We start from the raw sequence: 19,106 nt of genomic DNA, 5'->3' as shown, positions 1-19,106 counted from the left end.
TTAAATTATAGTAAATAAAATTTTAAAAAATAACTTTGAAAGTGATATATAATCTGTGCTAATTATTATATTTAATATTTATAAGCTGTAGTGGATATAATAAATTGCTTTTTTTTAATCTATCTTAAATTGTAAAAATGAAAACTACTTATCATTTACATTTGCACTCTTTGCATGTTTTAATTTTTTAAAATCAAATGTTGTCTCAAAATTAATGTTGAATTATATATTTAATATTATGTAGCAGAGTTAAAGTGTTTTACAATTAATAAATTAGTGAAACTATAGTGACGTATAGTTTTGATGTCAATAAAAATATTCAGCTGATTTTTGTTTACGAAATAACGATAATGTATTCGTTCGAAGGAGATTTTAGGCGTAAACCACAGCAAAATCTAGCAGGTGCTAGTGCTCAACATAAAACAGATAGAGATACACTCATTCAACAATTGCAACAGCAAAGGCAAAAACGAGAGGTTAGTGCTAGTTGTTTTTCGTGTTTATATATTTAATATTCTTATGTGTGTATGTGTCATGAAAAAATTGTAATTTACACTTCGTATTGTGAATTACTTATAATTCAATACAATAAATATATTTTCGTGCCATTTATAGGAACACAGAAAGCGATTACACAGTACAATAAAAATACAAGCGTATGTTCGCAGTTATCTTATTAGGAAAAGGTGTAAACAACGTGAAAGAGAAGAATTTGATGGTATATTTGTAAAAGTAAACAATGATGACCAAGCATTGATAACAGTTCTTTTAACGAAAATTCTGTTTTTTTATGATGATATGAAAGATGGCACAAGATTGGTAAGAAGTTATAAAACATTTCTCAAAAAGAAAAATAACATTTTTTATATTTTAATGAATCATAAATAATAATTTATAGGTATCAGTATCTCAGCTTCTATTGAAACAGTGGAAAAGAATATTACAGGGATGTGGTTCTGTTGTGCAAATTAGACGTCTATTGGCTTTACATCTGCGCTTGTTAAAAAATGACAATGAGGTATAATTTTTTTATTGTAATGATTTAGCTGATTTTAAGCTTAAAGCTTATTATAAAATGAAAATAAATTATATTTCTAGATACCGTTAGCTGTTCCATTAAGAATGTTTGAAGTTTTTACTTCTGTGAACTCAGCTGAAGATTTAATGAATTGTGATGAAGCTGTCAGTAAAATAGGGTCAACATTTTTATATTTAATAAAAAGAGGTAATTACAATTTTGAGAAAACTAATATACATCAATATAATTCATCCTTTCACTGTTATGCAGGGTACACAGCATAGACACACACCTAGTATTAAGATACTCCAATGCCTATATTCACTCAATTTGCAAGACATTATGTGTCAAGGTGTAGACCTTACATACCCACTTGTTCTACCAGCAGAGAAATGAAAACAATTAAAATATAATTATTCTCCCAAGTGGGAATCATTATCGGGATACCTACAACCACTGAATTTACAGTCAGATGTTCCCACTGCTCCATAATATCATGTACAAATATATATGTCTGAAAATATTTCCTACTAGCAATCTGTTCATAGCTGCATAATTATTTGTATACTAATTTGAATTATTTTAGTGTTCATTATCTTTGCAAAGGCAATATGTATACTTGGTAAACTAATGTTTTAGCTAATTATTTTGTAGCAATTGTGTCAAACATAATATTTTATATTGATATAACTTTTTTATTTCTGTACCAATTTAAATAAAAGAAACACTAAATTTTAAAGAAAATTTGCCAAAATACAATAGTGAAACTTCATTTAAATTAGTGAAGCCGTTTCTGAGATTAGTGTGAAAAACATCAGACAAACAGATAAAAATTTCAAAAATCACAGTTTTGGGTTTGATTTTTTGGTTTCCCTAGTGGAAATCAAACCCACAACTATTGCTTTTAGTCAGATGCTCGGTCTCTGCACCACAACAGCCTCATGGATAACTTAAAAACACCAGTATATTTTACTAGTCTTTGTTTACATTCAACTATTTTTTTATTTTTATTAGAATTCCAAGGACTATTATATGATTAAATGTCTTACAAAAGGAGGAAATTATCAACTTGATTGCCTTTATTATTAAAAATCAAACTGTGCAAAGCTGCAACTAATAATATTAACTTTGCTTTTCTTTTAGGCTATTTTCAAGATTTATGTCAGCTGTTATGTAAAAAAACACCACCACTATACGGTCCTTCACCGAACCCTCCAACACCTTTATGTGGGGCGTTATTAGACCTCATACAGAGACCTCTTCATCTCACAACACATATTAACTCACTTGAATATAAGTAAGTACTTTATTATAAGAAATACAATTTATGCATATTTTATATGAGAAAGAATGATTTTTATAAATATTAATATTATAAAGTTGCTTCATGTTTTCTGTGCAATATGAGTCAAAGTGGTGGGAACACTGCATTTTGGCCGTGAGAGCTAGGAATTGTAATAATTTAAAGATAATAATTTTCATTTGTGGGATCCGAACCCACACTCATTGCATTTATAGTCTGCCTTTATTAGAATATATAGTCCACAATTTATCAAATATGTTACAATTTTGCACACAGTGACACAGTCATGACAGAGTTTACCTCCTCATTTCTGTGTAATCCATACCCTGAGCCAGTGGAAATGTATATTCTACCAGCTGTAGCCCAGGATTCAAATAAAAAATTTCCATTCTTGCCACTTTTACGGTGTCTATCTGAAGATAAGTTTAGTTCTGGAAAAGTTTCGAATGATTCATGGCTATTGCATTCCATACTTACTTTAGAACCTCGAGGATTCAGTGAGTTTATTTATGATTATTTCTTAATATTAATGTATATTTTTTAAAATTGAAACATCAAATATAAGTAAAATTACTAGAAAATTATATTTAAAATTTAATTATATTAGGCTTACAAAATTTCAATATATTTTCAGCTAATGATATCCAAAAATTAGATAACACAAGGTTGCCACATAATCGAATTGTAATGGAATATCTAAAAATAATAGGCAATTTGACAATAAATGTTTGTAATAAACAAATTTCATACGATTATGAAGATTCGCTCTACAGTAAAGAAACCGCAGCCGACAATGATGATGATAGTGACAGTGATAGCGAACCCAACCCTACCTCGGTGAGAGAACAAATGCTTTTAACAAGATGTATAGAGTTATTGAATGAGCCAGACAGAAGTGTCATGACAACATGTTCTCAGATCACAGAAAGTGATTTATGTGATGAGTTTCTTGATAGTATGTCAAGGATTTGTCACAATCTCCTGTTGAGTCATAGGATGGCATTACATAAGTATAGGTAAGATAAAATTTAATTCATTGTTAAAATTATTGCTGAACTTTGATTGGTTCTTGCTTTTATAATTTTTTTTAGCTTTACCTATTTCCCACAATTTTCGAGTCATTGCTTCACGTTTACAACCAGATCCTGTGGTGCTGCGGCATGATGGCCTGCCTCAAGTCGTTGACAATTTATTGATATTAATTAATTATATTTTTATGGAATGACAGTATTTACATAATTATCTATTAAGCCATGTAGTTCTGGTCTCATTCATTTGATATTTATATTTGTTATATATTTTCAGATTGCTATACACGTTAGCGTTTAAGCCAATATTCTTACGTGGCTTATGGCAGTGGCTAAGCAGTATGAGTCATCAGTCCTCTTTCGGAGGGTCGTCCACTCTATTACTCGCGGCACTCTCAAGGGGCATGGGAACAGAGACCTCGGTTATAGGAGTGCATAGGCTATTGGCGCCTTTGGCAGTCTTTTGTGCACTCTTCTCTTTATTAATTGGCACATTGCATGATACAGAGTTCTTCAGGGATACAGATGGCGATGAGAAAATGAATGGTAAGATTTGTTTTTTTGTATGCTAGTTAGACTATACTCGTATATGGTATTATTGTAATTAAACTGAAAAACATTCTGAAGTTTGTTTTTAGGACCTTTGGTCCGGTCGTTGAGTTCCGCCAAACAATACGCAATATTTCTAAAATAGGACAGAAACTGGGAAACTAAGTGTACATGTTTCCTCTGCCACCCTGCTATGCGGGTTAAAGTGTAAAGCTGTATATAATATTTTCAACCTTTTATAATTTCTTTTAGTGGCGAGTACATCAACGCCGAATGCAGGACGAATACATGCATTCGATTTCTCAGAGCTGGGCGGTCTTTGTCGTACTTTAAAGCAAGTTTGCTTAGGCTTAGTGGAACTTGCCTATCCTGAGTCGCGGCCATTTTTTACCGGCCAATATAAAGACGCGGTCGGTGGCAATCAAGTTGAAATGGATAGAAATCATACACCAGCGTGGGCTCATTTGTTTAAAGTAATTTTTTAAAATTATTTTTCTTAATTAAGAGGTTAAAAATGTTGACTTACAAAAGTAGTAACATAAACTCATCATAATAAGATTTTAAAACAATTTCTAATGTTGTAATTGTATAATCTGAAATGTAAATTAATAAATAGAAAATGTGAATTAAAAAATGTCGCCTAAATTGGTACAGATTTTATGATGTAATGTTTGTTATTTACAAACATATTTCAGGTATGCACTCAACTCCTACGTTCGCTGTACGCGCGCGACGCCCGCCTGCAGTTTTGCTCAATAGGCGCGGGCGCGGAGAGCGCGTGGACAGCGGCGGGCGCGGGCGTGGCCAGCGCGGCGGCGGAGGCCGCGCTGGCGGCGAGGCCCCGCACCGCGCGCCCCTACAGGACCATGCCTATGGCGGTGTCCGACCAAGGTGGGTCTGCTTGTTAAATGTGACAGTTGGTGCGATACCCAGTCGGAGGAATGAATTGTTTAATCTAGTAACAAGACAAAATGCGGTCTAGAGTTCCGCCACTCAATACGCAATGTCTCGAAAATTTGGCGGCAACTGAAGAGCACAGTGTCTTAAAATTAGGTCTTCTTTGCCTGCCCTTCTATATTTTGACTGTAGTGTAAATTATAATGTAATAAAGATTTAATTATGCTTATTATTTTATTTTCAGATGAAGGACCACCGTTAATCGTCAAAGAATTAAGGACAGTTACAATTTTGCGAGAGATTCCCTTTGTTGTTCCATTTTCCACGCGAGTTTTGATATTCCAAGGACTTCTGATGAGGTTTGAAAAATATATATGTTTTAATTTATATTATTTTGATTATTATCTATTTTATCTATCTATCTTTTTTTTATATTTGGAATTGAAAATTGATTGAAATTATGATTTTGTAAACAGCTTCTTCAAAATTTTTAAGACAACCAATAAATTATATATTATCATTGATTATTTATTTTAGTAGCCATTGTACCTATTTGATTTTTTTGTTTTTTAGGGAGAAACACGCCCATTGGTACGAAATGACCAACTTCAATGAAGGACCTTCTATAGTGATAAGTGTACGTCGAACGCATTTGTATGAAGATGCATTTGATAAATTAAGCCCTGATAATGGTGAGTTGGTGATGATTTATAATACGATTGATTAAATAAATTTATTTTGTATTTAATTGCATTAAAGATTTTATATTTATGAAAAACGAACTACAGAAATAACACTCTATGTTTTATATAATTTACGTAACCCGTATGTTTCTTATTCTTATGTAGGGTCATTATTTACAATATTTTTATTAAACACTAACACTATATTATAAGTATCGAACTATATAATAGAAATAATGACATGTACAGTAAGAAGCTTTAAGAATGTCTCGTAAATTGGGCGGTTTGTCTCATCACTATACTGCCGCTGCATATCCCGCTGTATGTGGGATACAGCGTGAAAGTATAAATATTTAAATATAAATATTTAATATTATGTCTTTAAGCTAGCCTCTGCCTACCACGCACGCTATAAGTGGGATCTATCGTAAAGCTAAATAAAATACATATGTGTTTCAGAGCCGGATCTTAAACTAAAACTGCGGGTTCAGTTGATTAACCAAGCCGGCGCCGAGGAAGCTGGCGTGGATGGGGGCGGTCTTTTTAGAGAATTTTTGTCTGAATTATTGAAGTGAGTTTGTTTTTGTTTTTTTTTTATAGCTTTACGTTGTATCCCCCACATAGCAGGGTAGGCAGAGGGTACCTGGGAAGCTAGTGTTAAGAATCTCCGTTTACCATTAAAGCACTCCGATTACTGTCGAATTTTTGAGGCGGTACTCAACACCGCGCTTTGCCAGAACTCGTTACCAGAACAAAAATATTAAATATTTCATTTCTCCGAGTGGGGATCAAACCCACATAGTCATAGTGCTAAGACACTCCGTTCCCCATTTCAACTCAACACCGCGCTTTGACATCACACCGAAGAAATGAGAATATTAAATATTTCATTTCCCCGAGTGGGAATCCTGCGCCACGACTGGCCTCACGACATTTCTTTTATCATTAGAATATTTACATATATATAGCCTAATTAATTAAAATATTTTTCACAGATCTGCTTTCGATCCTAACCGCGGCTTATTCCGGCTAACAAAGGATAATATGTTGTACCCAAACCCCGGTGTACACCTATTGTATGATGACTTCCCAATGCACTACTATTTTGTTGGACGTATGCTGGGAAAGGTAGGTTATGTTTTTTTTTAAGCTAAACGATTATGAACGATTTGTATATTTAAAAACCTATGGATATTATACTAAAAATTTAAGCAGTTTTAAATATTTTTTATAATTTCTAGTATTTAATAAATTTATATTTAAAAATTTAGCAGAATATAAATATAATTAACCCAAAGGTTAAACCTAAGCAAGTTTTAGAGTAAATATTTAGATTTCTGTAGAGTTCCAAATAATCATAATAAATACATAATTTTATATTACAAAATTGCAGGCGTTATATGAAAATCTTCTAGTAGAGCTGCCACTAGCGGAGTTCTTCTTAGCCAAATTATGTTCCACCCGGGAACCCGATGTTCACGCATTAGCGTCTCTGGACCCCGCGTTATACCGCGGGTTGTTACTGCTCAAATCCCATAGACGTGAAGACGTCCCCGATTTAGGCCTAGACTTTACTATTGTTAGCGACGAGCTTGGGGAGCAAAGGGTGAGAACATTTTTTTAGCTTCACGCTGTTTCCAGCATGTTGCAGGATAGGCAGCGGTAACCTAGTATTATAATACAATCCGTTCCACACTTCCGCCAAATTTCTGAGACGCAATTGTTACCAGAACAGAAATAATTTATTCTCTCAAATGGAAATCGAACGCACAACCGTAGCTTACTGTCAGACGTTGTGCCGCTGTGCCACAATGGCTTTTTATTTCATACTAAAACTGTTATTAAAACATAAAAAAACGAGTTGTAATGACAGATATATTCTTTCATACCAAACCTAAGGAAGATTTATGAAACGTAAGCCTAAAAATCTAAACTACTATGATTATATGAGATTTCACTTTCCTTTATATTATAGATAGATGAGTTAAAACCGGGCGGTGCCAACATTCCAGTAACAGCTGAAAATAGAATAGAGTATATTCATCTTGTGGCGGATTATAAGCTTAATAGGTAATAAAGTTCATACATAAAACATTTTTAGAAATAATTTTGTTTTATAAAAGTTTTTGTTTTCTTTTTTTAGGCTTCACGCTGTATCTTGCATACATAATGGTGGGCAGAGGAAACCTAGTGATAGACACTCCATTCCCCACTTTCCTCCAAATTTTTTGAGGCATTGCGTGTTGAGTGGCGGAACTTAACTCCGCGCTTTTGCCTTGGTACCAGAGGGAACAAATTAAAATATTAATAAATAATAATTCATTTATTCATTCATCTTCGAAAGGGCATCGAACCCATTGCGCCACTACGGGCTCAATATTTATTTACTTTATTATATACCATACTTTATAATATACACAGGCAAATAAGATCGCAATGTATAGCGTTCAAACGCGGTCTCACATCGGTGGTGAACGCGGAGTGGCTCAGAATGTTCTCTTGTAGGGAGTTGCAGCTTTTAATATCGGGCGCTGAAGTGCCTATTGATTTGGAGGATTTGAGGAGAAATACTCAATATGGTGGTAAGTTTTCAATGTCTTTGTTTTGTTATTAAATTTTATCCACATTCATGCGCACGTGGCGCAGTGGTACAGAGAGTTGTAGGCTGAATTCTCACTACAATTAATCCATACCTATATTATAAATTCGAAAGTAACTCTGTCTGTCTGTCTTTTACGCAATCAGGCCCAAACCGCTAATTTAATTGTGATAAAATACTCATATAGTATTTGTGATAAAATACTCATAGAGGGATGAACATAGGATACATTTTTTCTTATACTTATAATATTGTCGATATATATTAGTATATTAAAATACTTATTAATTTGACATGCAATTTATTCCGCCATGTTAATAACAACCGCCGTTGCTAAGCAACGATTTGCAAAGTTTGTTGTTAGAAAACGTCACCAAAAATGAGTTTGCTTGACGCGTACATGGCGCGCGCCGACTCAACCTTATGAGACAAAAACAAAATATTGTCCCTTAAATATTGTTTAAAAAAGTCCGCGTTGATATATACTATAGATATAGATTTGTATACATTTACAAAAATTACATGATTTCTATAATTGGATATTCATCCTTATGAAAATAAATATAATAGTGTACTGTATAACATTGTAATAAATAATTAAGGAGATGTCATTAATTCGAAATGACCTAGCCTACGGGCGGCACAGTGTGACCGACGCGAACGGGCAGATGACGTTGATGGTTTTGTAAATTTTTATATATTTTCGAATTACTGTTAATTTTTATTTAATTATTTGCTGCTTATAATTATTTTATCTCAGTTCGGTTATCTATACCGATGTTATACACTTAAAATATCGTAATTTAAATCATTTAGTATTTTATTTAATATTTATTGTTCGCAAAAATTATTAATTATTTATTATAGAAAAATGTTTAGTACGCGCGCACGGCAAACTTTAGGTACTTTTTCTAATATTAAGAATTTCCTTTAGTTATTTTTACTTATTTTGTTTTTTCATTTCGGTTACTCAGATATTTTTTCTAATAATAAATCTCCACTTATTATTCTTTTTTAACTTATTTTAATTATTTAGTCTTATATTTTCTTACAAATTCTATTGAAAACCGAAAATAATTTCATAAATATATTTAATAAATAATCGTATAGTTCTAGCGGGCGTAGCCGCGAACGGGTCCACTAGTTATAATATATAACTCTGGTAACAAGCCAAAGCGCGGCATTTAGTTCTGCTATTCAACATGCAAGTTGTTCAAAACACGAAAGTTGGGCGGTGTGTACGAATAGATTGTCTTAAGATTAGGTTCCCTCTACCTACCTTGCTATATGCGGGATACAGTGTTAATCTTACAAAAAATCTACGGTTACTTCGTTCCTCACACTCCGTCGAATTGTTGAGACAATGCGAGTTGAGTGCTTGAGAACTTAACGCCGTGCTTTGCCCTGTTACCAGAACGAGGAAATTAAAATATGAAATAAATCATTCTCTCGAGTGGTAATGGAACCCACAACCGTCGCGTTGACAGACACACGCTTGTGTCGCCGCCATTTATCTATTTTTGCTAAATATAATAAATATTAAATTAATGGCAGGTGGATTCTCCGATGCTCATCCAGCAGTGCAATGTTTTTGGAAAGTGGTGGAAAACTTCTCGGATGTACAACGACGTCAGCTCTTAAAGTTCGTCACAAGCTGTTCCAGACCACCTTTATTAGGTTTTAAGGTAATTTTGTCTTTTATGTATTGTAGCAGGATGCAATTGCCTACCTTTCTTCTTTTGTTTAAAACAAAATCGTCTAAGCGCTCAAATTAATTAAAGTATTAAGTATTTAACAACACATATTAAAACATAATAAAAAAAATTTAAAGTAAGTTAAAGATTAATGACTGGTCAGATTATAATAAAACTAAACTAGCTTCACACTGTATCCCTAGCGGCATAGTCAGAGAAAACGGGTGGAGAATAATAAAATCATTTATTTGAAAAGTTATTAATAAACAAAAATTCATCAATTCAAATGTAATTAATTATAATTATTTCTCCACAGGATCTCCAGCCGCCATTTTGCATTCAATCAGTGGGCGCCTCAGATCGTCTGCCCTCAGCCTCCACTTGTATGAATTTATTAAAACTACCAGAGTACCAGTGTGAGAGTGTGTTAGCTGAGAAATTGTTATATGCTATACAGGCTGGTGCTGGGTTTGAGCTGAGCTAGGTAAGCGTCACGCTGTATATAGTTACGTCACAGGGTTAAATATCATCATCACCATTTAGTATGTAGCCACTACTAGGAACTTCCTCCCGTCCGCAGCGAGTTAATAATTTATTATTAATAATTTATTTCTCGAGTGGAGATTGACACGCACAACCGCCCCGATTACTTAAACTTCTAATATCTAAAGGTCCAAAATCTTAAAATTAAAATGTTAGCTTAAATTCATCAATTGTATAAATATTTAGTTTTTTCGCGGGTAGGAGGTCAAAAAGTCTATATCATTTTTTCTCCATTCTACAATACTTTCTTTTATTTATTTGGAAATAACAGTTTTTAAAGTGAATTTGCAAAAGGAAATGATTCACTAAGTTGTAATACCCACTAGCTAGTGTTATTTTCCTTTAAAAGAAACATATAGTTGTTTTTTTCGAGTGTCATAGTTTCGACTACCACTACTGTGTAATATGGAAGGAATAAAAGACTCACTTATTTCTATGAACGAGATGTTCAACATAAAGATGAACGAGTTCCAGAACGAGTTGCACAAATCGTCGTCTCCTATCACGGCATCTTCTCTGGCGGTTGATTTTAATAACTTTAAGAGTTTCACTCTCTCTGCACTGAATACCCTGCAGCGGCAGGTGGAACTTATCAGCCACGAAATGGATCGTCAGGAGATGCGTCGACGGAAGAAAATGTTGCTGTTCCATGGAGTCGCAGAAGAAAAATCAGAAGATCTTTTAGATAAAGTAGTCACTGTTATAGGTGATAGTTTAGACCTAACCGATTTTTCAAGCTCCAGTATAAAGTCATCGTATCGGCTAGGACATTCTTCAAAGAAACTTCGCCCCATTGTCGTCAAATTTATGGATATTGCTACGCGGAATAAAGTTTGGTTTGCCAAAACCAAATTGAAAGGTACTGGTGTTACACAATCAGAATTCCTCACAAATCCTCGACATACGGCGTTTCTTGAGGCAAGAAAGCGCTTCGGTGTTACCAAGTGCTGGACAAGAGACGGTAACATTCACGTAATAACACCCGACGGAGCAAAGCACAAAATTGAATATTTGTCGGAACTGGAGAGCTTATCTGGCTCCAAACCACCACAAAACACAGTCCCCGTAAATAAAACTGCACATAAAATAGCAACTGCACGTCCGAAACGACTTGTCAAGAAATAATAACTATTTGTTTACATCTGTTACCTACTAATTTTAAGTATAATTGCTAACCTTCTATTTTTTATATATATATTTTTATACTACCCACATGTTCTAATTAATAACATTGTTACTAAAATAACAGTTTGGTTTTTATAGGGCTTTCATTTTTGTACAAACTAATTGTACGAATCTTTAAAAATTTGAGATAATTATTATGTTATCGTTTTTTAATCAGATTATTTTTGATGTTATTATTGTATAGTATATATATATTGTATATTTTAATATAATTCTTCTGGCAACTGGCAGGTGGGTTAAGAAACTGAGAAAAAGAAACTTGTTAATTTTTATTTTATATACATTTATAAATTTATTTATATTAATTACTTACCTATTATATACTTATAAGTACATTACAACTTTTATATTATATAACAAACTTATAATTTAGATTTTATCGCATTGTATATTGTAGTATTTTTATTTATTTATTTATTTATTATTATTAGTATTTATTTTTTCACATATATACCTGTTACTATATATATTTTTTGTCTATATTAATAAGATTTCATTATCGTTATTTAAATGTCTGAAATCTCCTCTGATACAAATCCTTTTCTCTCTTCTTCTTCTGTTTCAGAAGATTTATCTAACAACAGTTATCAAAGCATTCCTTCTTTAAATGAGTGTCTGAATTTTCATCTTTCTCCTTTTCCAAAAAATCTAAATGTGATTCACATAAATGCACAGAGTATTCCAGCTCATTATCCTGATCTTCTGTCCTCTTTTGAAAATACTAATGCGCACGCCATATTAATATCAGAATCATGGTTAAAGCCTTGTCTGCCATCAATAGCTTATTCGTTACCTGGATTTCATCTGATTCGAAATGATCGCACAGGGCGCACTGGTGGGGGTGTTGCAATTTATCTCCGCTCTCATATACCATTTACAGTTCTCGACTACTCTCATTATAATGCAGGTGACGCCGCTAGACCTGAACATCTTTTTATTGAACTGTCGTTTACACATACAAAAATTCTTCTGGGTGTGTACTATAGCCCGTCACTTACTGTGGATTATTTCGAATCTCTTGAAGTTCTGCTTGAGAAACTGAGTCCTTCATATGAGCACTCAGTTATCATGGGAGATTTTAACACATGTCTGCTGAGAAATAATAGCCGATCGGATCGGTTAAAGGCCGTTGTGAATAGTGTTAATATGCACATTCTGCCTCTATCCTCTACTCACTCATTTCCTAACTGTACTCCTTCTCTTTTAGATTTAATCTTAGTCTCTTCCATTGATCATGTTGAAATACATGGTCAATGCAATGCCACTGCATTCTCGTATCATGACCTCATCTTTCTGTCTTATAAAGTTAAACCGCCCAAAGCAAAATCAAGAATTCTTCTCCAGCGTAACTTTGCGAGTATGGATTTAGAACGTTTGCGAGAAGATGCTACAAAAATCGATTGGAACATAGTCTACAAAGAAAGTACTGTAGAGCACCAGGTGTGTGCTTTCAATTCACTTATAATCCAACTGTACGATAATCATGCACCTATTAGACCTGTACGTGTTAAGCATCTACCAGCTCCCTGGCTTACAGAGGATATAAAAAAATTACAACAAAAGAAAATTATTGCCAAAGCTAAATACAAAAACAACTCTTCAGACAGTAACCGTGAGAAATATGCTAAGGCTCGGAATCGTTGTAACATGGTGTGTAGGGATAGTCAACGACGCCATATCCATAAATCTGTTGTTGAAGAAGACAACACAGAAAAAATCTGGAAATTTCTCAAGACACTTGGAGTTGGGAAGGCAAAGCAATACACCAATCCTTGTAATATTGATCTGAACAAATTAAATAAACATTTCTCCCCTTCTGTTACAATTGATGTAACCACTAAATTAAGTTCTCAAAATCAAATTCGTGCCTTGCCCACTCCTACTAATCCTATTTTTAATTTCGCTCAATTCACCGAAAGTGATGTTAAAGAGAATATATTGGCGATTACTTCTGATGCTGTTGGCCATGATTGCATTAGTCGTAAAATGATCATACCAATCCTTGACATCCTGATTCCTGTTCTTACCGAAATTTTCAACCTTTCCATAAACACCAGTACCTTTCCTCCAGCTTGGAAAGAGGCCCAATTAACTCCATTGCCTAAAAACCGCAATCCTTCCTCCATGTCAGATTACCGGCCTATTTCAATTTTACCATTCCTTTCAAAAATCCTTGAACGTCTCGTAAACCAACAATTTAGTAAATATCTGGTAAGCAATAACCTACTTAATTCCTTACAGTCCGGCTTTAGGCCTGGTCATAGTACGACTACTGCACTAGTTAACGTATCAGATGATATTCGTTCAGGTATAGATAATCATCAAGTTACCTTAATGATTTTGCTTGATTTTAGTAACGCCTTTAATACCATAGATTTTGATATTCTATTGTCAATTATGTATTCTCTTAACATATCTCCTAAAGTGATTGATTGGTTTCACTCTTACTTGTATGGTCGCAAGCAACGTATCCGAATTCAGGATTCCTATTCTGAATGGACCTCGGTGCGTGCTGGTGTTCCGCAAGGTGGCGTGTTGTCTCCTCTCTTATTTTCTCTCTTTATTAACTATTTCTGTCACAATCTTGCTTCTCCCTACCATCTTTACGCTGACGATCTTCAAATTTATCGTCAATGTCCGTTGCATAATCTTCCGAATACTATAACAGCATTATCTCAAGAACTCACTAATATTTCTACACGAAGCAAATCATTAGGCTTAATTATAAATCCTAAGAAAACGCAAGCTATTATAATAGGTAGTCCAAGGCTTATTTGTCAAATCACATTTAACGATTTACCTGATATATTGCTTGACGGAGTAATAATTCCTTTTACTGAGAAAGTTAAGAATTTAGGAATTATATTCGACCAACATCTATCTTGGAAGCCACAAATCTGTGAAGTAAGCAGGAAAGTTTTTTCAGCTGTCGCATCACTACGTCGATTACGTAACTTTCTACCCATCCCTACTAAAGTTGCGCTGGCACAATCACTCCTACTACCAATTCTTGATTATGCCGATTGTTGTTACCTTGACCTAAAGGAGGAGCAATTAAATAAACTCGAGCGTCTCCAAAACGTCTGCGTAAGGTTCATCTTTGGACTCCGCAAATACGATCATATTTCCGAATTTCGAAAAAAGCTCAAGTGGCTCCCTATTCGATTTCGCCGGAATACTCATGTTCTTTGTCTTCTGTATAACGTTCTGTTTAATCCATCTTCCCCTTCATACCTCAAAGAACGATTTAAGTTTTTATATGAATCACATAATTTCTCCCTCCGCTCCCAATACACATTATCTCTTAAAATCCCTTGCCACTCTTCTTCCTTCTTCACAAATTCCTTTTCTTTTAAATCTGTTCGCTTGTGGAACTCTTTACCCGTTAAAATAAGGCAATCTCGAACTTTAATGACCTTTAAAAAAAGGCTGAAGGAATATTATTTGACACTTTGAGAATCTTAAGTATAGTTGACAAATTTAATTTAATTAATACGTTTACTGTTCCCACAAAATCTTATTATATATGTATATGTGTATGTAGGTGTGTTTGTATGTATGTATTTATGTATATATGTATGTGTATGTATGTATGTATATGTGTATATATTTGCCCATTTATATATTTTATTTAGTACTCAGATTTATTTAGTACACCCCTCCTAATTTAATTAATGCTCTCCTCTATCCAAAGGTTGCCTGGGAGAGATTGCTGGCTTAGCAATAAGGCCGCCTATTGTGCTGTTTCTTGTATCATTATGAACATATTTGTAATTAATTATTTGGTGTGCAATAAAGAATATTTTACTTTACTTTTACTTTTATTTTGTGACAATTCAAAATAATAAAGATGCACAAAATTTTAATTCATATTATTTATGTTACTTTTTAATTGAAATTAATATTATTTATGTTAATTTCACAATTGACTTGCGTTTGTATTATAATATTATGTAGTTGGCCTTTTTGAGGTTCCATCCTTCAAAAGGTAAAAACGAAATCCTTATAGGATCACTTTTTTCATGAAAAAAAGCCTAGGTGGGCGAGCCCGACTCGCACTTAACCGGTTTCTTTAAATATATATTTTTTTAATTTGAAGTTATCACTGGCTGAAGTAATTTGTATATTTTTACGCCACACTCATTAGACAAATTATTCCATTGTTCTCTACAAATTTAAAGTGTAGATATATGTAATTAATATTATTGTAATATAATTATTCCACTCCAATAGTCTCTTTATGTTTTGAATAGGCATTGACAAGTTTAATTACCATAGCACGCCTATTGAACTCACGACGTTGTCGATTCAAGGTAACGTGCTAGGCGTGTTCCGAATGCGGGCTTCGTGTCTCCATAATTAACATTTACACGCCTTTGTCACTTAATCGATTTTAAATTGCATGAAAATAATTTATAATGTACGGTTAAAGGGTTCATTATTTTAAAGAAAATTACATTTTACTTAAACAAAATACAAAATCAATCGTGAGTGGTAGGGATATTTAATTATTGTGGGGGAAATTCAAACTAAACATAGTATTAAGAAAGATTTCCAAAATTTAGTGATAAAAAAGTTTTATACAAACACAGAAAGTTCTTTAATAAAACAGTATGTTAGAAAAATGAGTAACTTGTAGTAATTTAATTATATTTCCATTTCGCTTTCAATTTATTATTTCTAGATTACTTATATGTCAGTAAAAAAACGATGAGAGGATGTGATTCGCTATTACTATTTAGAAAATGTAAAATATGTTTTTATTAGATTTCCCGCATATAGCAGGATTGGCAGAGAGAACCTATTAAAACATCCCGTTTCTTCACACACACCGCTCAAATTTTGAAACATTACGTGATCATTGGCGGTACTCAACCCAGCGGTTTGCGAGGAAATGAAAATAATTAATTCCCCCGAGTTGAATCCAACTTGCAACCGTCCCTCTTACAATCGGATGATGTGTTGCTCTTTTGTTATTAAAACTTAATGTTATTTCTTTTTTCAGATTATCAGTGGTGAAGACAATGTTCCAAGTTTTGTATACTGAAATATTATATTTCATGATCATGTATTATTTATACCGATCGTTAATCTCATTGTGATAAACTAAGGTAGTAGTAGTTTATTGTAAATAAATGTTACCTTCCTTTGACTCCTGTACTTTATTTATTTTTGGATGCCTATTATTGTCATAAGAAGTCAATTTACATATACCTTTGTTTTTAAAATACTCAATGTGTGTAGTAAATAGTTATATAATTTGTAGTATATGTTATTATAGAAATAAATTTTACTGTCATAATGAAAACCGTTTCTTAGAAATTATAATTTTATTTCAAGATAGATGATTTTAATGCTTCTTAAGAATATATAACATTTCTTACTAAAGTCCGGAAAATAAATATAAATGTATAGTATGTGTAAACCGAACTTATGTGGACTTAATTAGTAGGTTTCGGTAAATATAATTGTGTGTCTATGATCTATACCTATGTGGATTTTTGGCGATTAATAGTTATTTTGAGGCTTTTGGAATCAATTGTTTAAGCATTTTATTATAATTTCGGAACTTTTTTATGGATATATATATTGTTCATGTCATAGAAATATTTGACGTTCATTGAATAGTTAGCTGTTGTTTTTCAAATCCAAAGTGTCAAATAAAATTTTTAAAAATTTTCGCGTTTGTTTTTTTTACAAAAGTACCATTCAGTTTATGTATATAAAATGATAAATATCGAGGGGAAAATTTAATATAGAATATTTTGAATTGATAAATACAACCACATAATTCAAACCTTTAAAGACGTAGGTCGACGAATACTAAACACAAACAATCATTATACTTTCAAAAGTATTAATCCAAAGTTTAATAAATAACATATCTAATAACTAACCGTGAACTTGTATGCGAAGCTCATCAATAACGTGCATTAATATTGGCTTAGGTGCATTCACGGTTTCAAATATGGCCGCCATCGCCACTCGCCGCCATTCGCCGCCATTACGGTTTTGACAGTTGCAATCAATCAGCCTTGATGAATGAGGTACGCGAACTGTGTGCGGGACTCCAACTCCTAATATACAGTAGTCGACGGATCATATGCGCATTCCCCGCCGGCTGTCCTACACGATATTATATTAGGTGATCGATGTATTTACTTCTTTAATAATTTGTATTGAACAAAAAAACATAAGTATTCTTATACTTTAGTTAAGATGGGCCTGGAGCCCTAAACACGCGAAGAATTGTGGGCTCGAGTCCCAGTCAGTGCAATGATGTTATTTAAAATCGGTTGGTTTATCATTCTAGTTAGGGTTCTATATCCAACAACAACAAAAATATCTTTTTTAAAGGTTGAAAGAGGAAAACCGGAGCGTAGGAAGGGGGGGAGCCGGGTGGCCTGTGCCCATCCCAGAATAGTCTGATGCTGAACCCAGAAATTTGATTTATATAATTCAAATTTATACGAAACATTTACATGAATATTTTTTGTAATAATATAATTTACTGTATACTGTTCTACTAATAATTTACTGTTCAAAGCTAAAGTCTAGCCCTCTCCCCCACAAATTTTCTCAACATAATAGTAGATAATAATTTTTTATTACTCTTATATTATTATTCAATATTTCTTCATGCTCTATTCAAGTATATTAAGTGGCATAATTATTTAGTATCGGTTGTTATTTTGATATTTTATATGACGAAGGTAGAACTGACGGTTTACTGTGTGACTCATAGCAGGCCACCGAGTTCGTGGAGTCGATTCAATTCAGTACCAATGAAAGGATTAAACGATCGCCTGTCAGCCGCAATATGAATCAAATGGTTCCATCATAATAAGTACTAATAAAGTTTAGGTTAAAAGTAAGGCAAGTGAATGATAACCTTCGCTGTGATTGAATGCGCCCCAGTCCCCCCTATAGAGAATGATTTGTAAATGGAAATAATTTTTTTTTTTTTTGGATCGTCATTTGAGTATCTACTTAAAATATATTGTCGAATATTTATGCTCATATATTATGAACAAGCATCGATATATAAATATATTTCTCTCGTAAATATAATAAGTATGTAATATTGATCAATATTTAAAAAATATCAATTAATGTTTTTATCCTCCAAAAATACCTTCGCCAAATTTGAAAAAAGAGAAGTTATGTCGAAGTAGGTACTTAAATTTTAGTTATTCCAACAAAGTTTCTGCGGTTTCAAAGTAGGTAGGTATGTGGTGGTTACAATGTCACTGGCCGTTGCACTTGGATAATCCATCGACGTCTAAAGATAGACAATTGATGTTCAGGATTGACGACAGATATTGTTTTAAAATGCGGTTCACGCAGGCACGCGCGTCCGTGACGATTGTCCTACCAATTCGGCTGGCTTATTTAATTTGCAACATTGTTCTCTAAATTGCAAATATTACACAGCGTTCCCTGGAAAGTTGTAGACGAAGCAATATGACCGCAGAATAGACGATCACGGAACTCATTCAGCGTGGGTCAACGAATTTTCATGTAACTTATACTCAGCTCACTTGAATTATGCTTTAAGTTTAGTAGAACTGAATAGCTTAACGTCGTTACCTATATCGAAATATTTT

General features: G+C 33.3%; 2 protein-coding genes across 2 annotated transcripts; both read left to right on the top strand.

The window, feature by feature from the left end:
• Positions 1-125: 125 nt before the first annotated feature.
• Positions 126-17,178, top strand: LOC146535542 (ubiquitin-protein ligase E3C). Its single transcript, XM_085191043.1, has 20 exons — positions 126-476; positions 616-819; positions 899-1,018; positions 1,099-1,225; positions 2,162-2,315; positions 2,598-2,818; positions 2,956-3,337; positions 3,627-3,895; positions 4,151-4,371; positions 4,594-4,789; positions 5,040-5,154; positions 5,369-5,487; positions 5,938-6,049; positions 6,474-6,606; positions 6,872-7,084; positions 7,454-7,548; positions 7,900-8,060; positions 9,632-9,762; positions 10,088-10,255; positions 16,505-17,178. The coding sequence occupies exons 1-19, from the start codon at positions 351-353 to the stop codon at positions 10,253-10,255; spliced, it is 3,267 nt and encodes a 1,088-aa protein (XP_085047169.1). The 5' UTR covers positions 126-350; the 3' UTR covers positions 16,505-17,178.
• On the top strand, positions 10,720-11,481 carry LOC146535543 (uncharacterized). Its single transcript, XM_085191580.1, has one exon. The coding sequence runs from the start codon at positions 10,720-10,722 to the stop codon at positions 11,437-11,439; it is 720 nt and encodes a 239-aa protein (XP_085047706.1). The 3' UTR covers positions 11,440-11,481.
• Positions 17,179-19,106: the final 1,928 nt, after the last annotated feature.

Source organism: Heliconius melpomene, chromosome 10, assembly GCF_056956725.1.
Source record: "Heliconius melpomene rosina isolate 202511_hmr_F chromosome 10, ASM5695672v1, whole genome shotgun sequence".
Taxonomy (NCBI): Eukaryota; Metazoa; Arthropoda; class Insecta; order Lepidoptera; family Nymphalidae; genus Heliconius; species Heliconius melpomene.
This window is presented reverse-complemented; position numbering and strand designations above follow the sequence as displayed.